The sequence below is a fragment of the Lichenostomus cassidix genome, chromosome 4, assembly GCF_008360975.1.
Source record: "Lichenostomus cassidix isolate B80296 chromosome 4, HeHo_3.0, whole genome shotgun sequence".
NCBI classification, from domain to species: Eukaryota; Metazoa; Chordata; class Aves; order Passeriformes; family Meliphagidae; genus Lichenostomus; species Lichenostomus cassidix.
The window spans coordinates 65,184,442-65,191,494 of record NC_139484.1 but is presented as its reverse complement, the minus strand read 5'-3'; the positions used below and the strand labels follow the sequence as shown (position 1 = coordinate 65,191,494).

General features: G+C 40.7%; 1 protein-coding gene across 6 annotated transcripts in view; it reads right to left on the bottom strand.

The window, feature by feature from the left end:
• Positions 1-3,215: 3,215 nt before the first annotated feature.
• Positions 3,216-7,053, bottom strand: part of CFAP99 (cilia and flagella associated protein 99) — a 53,427-nt gene continuing 49,589 nt past the window's right edge. For all 6 annotated transcript variants that reach the window (XM_085059646.1, XM_085059652.1, XM_085059648.1 and 3 more), the window contains 2 exons: positions 4,401-4,560; positions 3,216-3,780 (listed from right to left, as the gene is read on the bottom strand). In XM_085059646.1, the coding sequence (XP_084915772.1) occupies positions 3,613-3,780; positions 4,401-4,560 (328 nt within the window). In that variant the 3' untranslated portion in view covers positions 3,216-3,612. The remainder of the gene's footprint in view (positions 3,781-4,400; positions 4,561-7,053) is intronic.

Sequence of the window (7,053 nt, the reverse complement as noted above, 5' to 3'; positions counted from 1 at the left end):
CCTGGTGAGGGGAAGAGGAGGGGCAGACACTCACTGATCTGTGCTCTGTGGTGACAGTGACAGGACCTGTGGGAATGGCCTGAAGTTGTTTAGTGAAGGTTTAGGTTGCATATTAGAAACAGGCTCTTCACCCAGAGGGTGTTGGGCACTGGAACAGGTTCCCCAGGAAAGTGGTAACAGCGTCAGCCTGACAGAGTTCAAGGAGTACTTGGATGATGCTCTCAGGGCAATCACATGATGGTCCTGTGCAGGGCCAGGAGCTGGACTCAGTGGTCTTTGTGGGTCACTTCCAGCTCAGCATGTTCTGTGATTCTGTGATCCCTGGCTAATAAAAACATATATTATCCTGAGCCAGGTATGCATGTTAGGCCAAGTGACCATCCAGCACCATAATAAAGTACTGCCTGTTGCTGAACACTACATTTGTGTTGAGGACTTTTATTCTCGATTTTCAGTGACAAGACCATGGCCATGTCCAGTCATGCCTTAAACATCTCCAGGAATGGTGACCCCACCACCTCCCTGGGCAGCCCTTTCCAATATCTAATCACCCTTCTGTGAAGAAATTGTTTTTCTCAGTATGTTTCCAAAAGACTGAGAAAAATTCATCAGAGCCATCAATATCCATGGGATAATTACTCCAGCTCATAAACACTTGCAGAAGGGTTTCAAGGCCCTCACCTCACTATCCAAAAGGGTTTTCCCCAATAGCTTTACCTTAGTGCAATGAGCATCTTTCCTTCTCTGGATTCTAACTGCCCTGTGCCTGGCAATTGGGCTGTTTGTAAATGAACTGGTAGCTTTCCCTGGTGACTTGTCTTCCCTTCTCCTCCTCTGGGTGAGTAGTACTGGAGATTTGTACTATGTTTTTTGTATTTTTTTCCTTGCCATCCCAACATAACCATCTCTGTGTCTTTAATTTCATTTAAATAATAAAATATCTGTGCTCTCTAGGGCAGGTTGGATTACCTGGCATGGCAGTCATTGAGTGTGGCTTTCCCTCATTGCTGAGGCTGATGTGTAAGAGGAAGCCAAATGCCACCCAGCAGGGACCACAGTGCATGAGTGGTGAGCACCCTGTGTCCAGTGCCTGTCACATGGCAAAACCCCTTGGTCTTCCTCAGGTAATCTGGGCTTTGTTACACCTCCTCACACTGTAGTGGCATGTGAAGGCTTCTGTGGTCTGGCTGTTTACACTGAAATGAGAGATGACTGGAATGTGCAGCTTCCAGCACTGTAAATGTTTCTTTATGAGTCTGTCACTATGATCAGACAGGTGCAACCTCTGATTTTTGTTACTCTGTTTTGATGGATTATTTCAGAGTCAGCCTTGTTCACTCATGCTCCTCTTCTTGGCTGCAAATGGTGTAACAAATGTGTAAATGAATGAGTCATGAATTATTCATCCACCTGTGCTTCCATGAAGCAAGTGTGGAGGCATTGCTCACTTAATTATCCGTGTGTGGCTGAACTGGGTGGGTGGTGGATGGTCCCTGCCACAGGCACCAGCTGAGGCAGCAAGTCTCAATGAGCTGTGTAGCTTCACAGCTCACCTGGCTCTGGTGGCACTGCAGCTGCTTTTGTAACACAAGGCTAACAAGTCCCAGCAGACCTTTGATGGCTCTGCATTGGGTCCCCCCAGGTTTCTGTGTACCACACAGGAATACTAGAGAATGTGCTCGAGAAGCCAGGGGCAGAGTGGTTCTGGATAGGATCAGCTGTGTCCAGCATCAAGTTATACACATTTGTCAGAAGGAAGGTGGTATTTTTTATGTTACTCTGTTGCTATATTGATACAAAAATACCGATATATGAATAATTGGTATTTTCTTCAAAACACATTATTCTACATTCCTCAAAACATTGATTCTGAAGATGACTTTTTGCATCAGATCCTAAAGTAGCAATAGGGATACCTGTGACTTCTGAAGGCAAAAATTCCACATCTGGGTTATTGAGATTCCTCTGTTGCTCAGTCCTTTTATTTGAGAGCAAAGAAAATATGGAGAAGTAAATAGTTCTGAATCAGCTTGATTGCGATTCAGTAAGAATTTTGAAAACTTGGTTCAAAATCACAGGGGAAGAAGCCTGCAGTATGATGGGGTTTTGAAATTTCTATATGACCTCCCTATCTGCTTAATGATGCTTTTTTTTTTTTTTTTAATATATTCTTATGGGAAGGTTCAAGAAAAATTGTTCAGCCACACAATATCCTGGACCATGAGTGTCAGCTGTTAATTGCAGGCTTCTGGAAAATCAAGGTGTTTGAGTCACCACTTTGCTTTGTTGCTGTGGAATACAGTGCAAAAGAATGCTGAACAACCACAAAGGAAGACAAACTCCCTGCCACCAAGGGTTTGTCATTTAAAGATATTACAGTACCCTGCTAGACATGGTATCATAGTTCCATTTTCTGTGTAGTCCTGCTTCTATGATTCCTTCTTTTCGCTCTCCTGTGTCTCTTAACTCTTGCTATGGAGCATGAGCCCTACCTGCATTGCCTTTGTGGACTACTATAGCATCCACTTGGAGTGAAAAATACAGCACATTTTATCAACTTGCGGGTTGTGGAAGTGATTTTCACAGCTAGATGGCAACAAAAGAATTCCATTAGACCTCCTTCAATAAAAAGTGAGGAATGCAATGTTGTGAGAGTGTTAGAAGCAGCTGCCTGACTCTAATGTCAATGACAATCTCCTTCAATTTAAATATTTGCAGTAGCCATAATTAAACACTTAGTAACTGGCATTGAGTTAAAATAGAAATACATTACATAGTCTTACTGCTGGGCAGATTTTAATTCCAATTTATGTCTTCCTTGGCTTTGTGCCTGGGTAAGTTTTGTGATTTAAAGGCTGTTTTACACATTATAGAAATTATCATAGAGGGCAAATTATCTTCTAGGTGAGTAATAGGATTTTGACTTTTTCTGGAAGCAGCTTCCTAAAGAGATCAATGTTATGTTCTCCTTCCAATGTTTCAAGATTGAAGAGATTTACAACAGCAAATAGAGGGATGGTCTGCCTGGGTCACTGCATCTAGACTCTGGCTCCTGGAGGCTTTCACATCATCTAAACCTTCTAAACAGTTTCCCCCTCATCCTCTAAAACAGCACTGAAACTGGTGATGCTCTTTCATAGTTACTGTCATGTGAGAAGATGTGCTGGAAATGTGGCTGACCATGCCTTCTGAAAAGATGCATATGTAAACAAATGTTCCTTGGGTTTTACCTTCATTTTTATTATTTTGGAAAAATGTGTGTAGCAAACCATGGCATAGTATCCAATACCAGAAATACAGGCCTCAACATTCTTACCCAGATATTTGCCATTACTCTGTGGGAGCTATGAAGATAAAGTTTAAGCTTCTTAAAGCTTTTGATTCTAGCAGAAAAAAATAATTCTATAACTAGTCATGATATTATTATAAACCAACATAAAAATATATTACAATCCCCCCCACATTTTTATTCTATTGTAAGAACATTTTTATTCTATTATAAGAATCTTTCTAATCACACTGTAAAAGTGAAATAAAGAATAAAACTCAACCTTGTAGTAAATAGGTACGTTGAGATATTTCCAGCACTTCTGAATTTGTTCCAAAAGTATTTTATTTTAGATCAGAGCGCAGAACACAGGCTTTGGTTCCGCATCTTGCTGCCATAGTGGCAGCCCTTTTCTGAGCTGCTTCTCTCTCCATGAAGCCATGCTGAAGGATTTTGGACTGTCTTTCCCGACTTTCTTCCAGTTCTTTCCAATGTTTCCATTGCCAAGAATCCTGCAGGAAAGACAGAGAGATGATTAGACTGCAGGGGATACAGTGGTTCTCTGTAGAGAATACACTGAACTTCTATTTGATAATCCTGCTGGCTGACAACATGGTTTGTTTGCTAACATGATTGGGAAGCTTGTGGACATCAAACTTGCCATGATGACTAGAGAGGTAACCTGAGTGGGTTGCCTAGTTTAAGATGATTTAAGCACAGCTGAAACTCTCCACAAAACCATGGGAATGATAAACTGTAACATACCTTGGTGAGAGAGGGGGTAAACATCCCACTTTGGTGTGATGGGATGTGTGTGATAGGAAGCTGGGAAAGAAAAGAGTTGGAGAGAGGGTAAGCTGCTGTCTGGATGGGATGAGTGTGTGGTGGTAAGAGTGGGAAGGAAGGGTGTTGAATGGATGAGCCCTGCTCTGTGGTAGCAAAATGTGTGACAAGAAGGTGAGGTCAAGGCCACGGCTGGAGAAATCATGCCTGTGCAGGAGGCAGGGTGTTGCTATTGCCAGCCATGTATGGCACCATCTGCCTCTGCCCCCTTGCCAGTGCTGGCAGTTGAGCAAAGGTCTGTGAACAGCAGGTCTATTGCAGAGCTTTTCTCCTTATGTAATAACCAGACCTTGCTTGACACGATTCTGGTGTTCTGGGGGATAATCTTTAAGAATTCTGCTTGCTTTTTACGCTGCATTGTTTTTTCTATAATCTTTCTCTGCAGGTTTAAAATGCGTTCATCTTTCATGAGCCTTTCATCTGGCTGGGACTTTTTCTTTTCTTCTTGCCTGAAAAGCCAGAAAGAAACAATGAGAAGGTAAACCAATATCATCCCACAGACTAAGTCCATCTGAGCATATATTACCTTGGTAATAATGAATTTGCTCTTGCTTCTGAGAACCAGTTAGACTCAAAACACCTTTAAATCATATAACTTGCATGTGGTACTCACAACTTGCCTCTTGTTTACAGAGCAGCATTACTAAACCATATAGAATAAGTTTTTTCCACAGGGTACAATGATGGCAATATCTGAAGTATTTCAGGCCCGACATGACATTCTTTAGAAAAAAAATGTGCAAAACCTGGGATAATACTGCAGCTCTTTGCTTGTGCGAACTGTGGAGTTTTCCTTATATGATTACTAGTATTCATCTTGATTGCTGTATTCTTTGGCAAATAAAAGACATTCTTTTCTGTGTAATCCCAATGCCCAGATACAAGAATCTGTGGGATGGTGATGTATTAATTAAGGTTAGTTGCTCTGGGTGAGCATAAATTGATAGCAGCATGTGCAGCATAAAAGTAAGGCATAGCAGAGTGGTTACTAGATAGTCTACCTTTTCCCCCTGCCGTCTATTGTAGTCCCTTTTCTGTCCTCTAGAACTTACATTTTATCTGGTTTTGCATACTTTCATCCAATTGGCACAATTTTCTCATATCTTCTCCAGGTAGGTTACACCATGTTACATAGTGACTCACTTAATATCCAACTTTCTCTTTTATTCAACTTTGCCCTTGAATTTAGCTTAGTAAGGTGATATAGTGGAGTTAATATTATGTCATGAGCAGCTGCATTCTCTGGCCAAATTCAGAGCTAAAGGAAGTGTCAGACCTTCTAAGGAATGTACACAATTGTATAGCCATGTTAGATCTGCTAGGTGCTGCTGGCAAGGATAGTTTTATGAAAAGTCTTTTCATGTTGCAGGGGTGCAACATTACAATTGCTTTTATGGGAAACCAGATAAAGACTCCAAATGACCCAGAGCAGAGTGCACCAGGGCACTGTCCAGCTGATTCTTTAGCTGTCATTCTGTCAGTGGCAGGACTAGTTTCACAGACAAATTGCCTTTTGGAAATAAATGTTTTACAACTGAACTCTTCCCTTATATCTTGGGTGTTTTCAGTATAAGATGTGCTCTTCTCAAGAAGCTGGCAGATGGGGAAGAAGGAAGAAGTTCCTTCTGATGCTAAACCCACCAATTTGCCTTTAAAAAATGGCTGTATTGAGATTCCAAGGATCCAAATACTTCTTTCGTCATAGGAGACATGGCTTTTGCCAGCCTTGTTAGCTTTGTCTTTGCTTATAGGAAACTCTCTGTGACAGCAGATTTTCTTCAGTGCAGCCATTCCAGGCTAGAGGTCCCCAAATCCTCAGGAACTGGATGAAGGGGAAATATGACCTGTATTACATTCTGAAATGTGACTGTGAACTCTGAATAAGGGACACAGTTAAGCTTGGCTTCTCATTTCCAATTGCTTCCCTGAGACACTTCCTCAACCTCTCTGCTCCTTATGTCATGCTATCTGGTTAGGATAACATTTCCTTATCTTCTTTAAGACTTTGATATACTCTGCTACACTGAGATTAATTTTTAACACTCTACTGTAAATCTAAAAATTGTGTACTATCACTTAATCTAATTGAGGACGTGGTTTATTTCAATTTGCACTGTATCAAGGCATTGCATTCCAAAGGATATAGGAGGATATATGACTAACGTTTTAAGTAAATACTGGATGATTAAATCTTGTCAGTGGGGATAAACAACAAAACCTTTCCTTACATGCAAATCCAGTTTCTTGTTAATACAATTAAAGGAAATATAGGAAGAGGTTTAACATCATAAAGCAGCAGCAGCTGCTTCTGTATTAACATTGTAAATAGTTGCTTATTCCCAAAGTAATATTCATTCCTCTCCTACATGTAGTCTTGTGCCAGTCATCTACACTATTCTAAAAAGCTGCCAAGCCCATAGATTTCCAGATGCCACAACATATCGTAACAGAAACTCCAAGAGGGAAAAGGAAGGAAAAAAGAAATTTTAAGATTCTGGTTTTCTGTGGTCAGTGGAGAACTTTGAGGACTGAGGATTGAAAAACCTCTTACGATCTCTGTCACCTCATATCACATATTTCCTAAAGAAGTAAGGTAACCACCAGTCAGAACAGGCTAGTACATAGAAAAATCCTCTCCACATTCAATAGAAAACTGTGTGATAATTTATGAAAATTCTTCTCAGCTATATTTAAAAAATGGGGAATTTGAAGATTTGCACAGAGGTTTCCTCCTATAATCTATATTTGGCTCTTCATTTGCATTTTCAAACTGCAGCTTTGCATCAAAAGTATAAAGAGATATATTTATGACAGCTCTTAACTGACTCAATACTTGTAGCAGGTGGAGTAAAAATGACCACTTGACCATTCCAGGCACCAAAATATCAAGCAGCTGGGACTGTATTTATAAGCTCACCTTACAAAATGGAGACTTGTGCAAT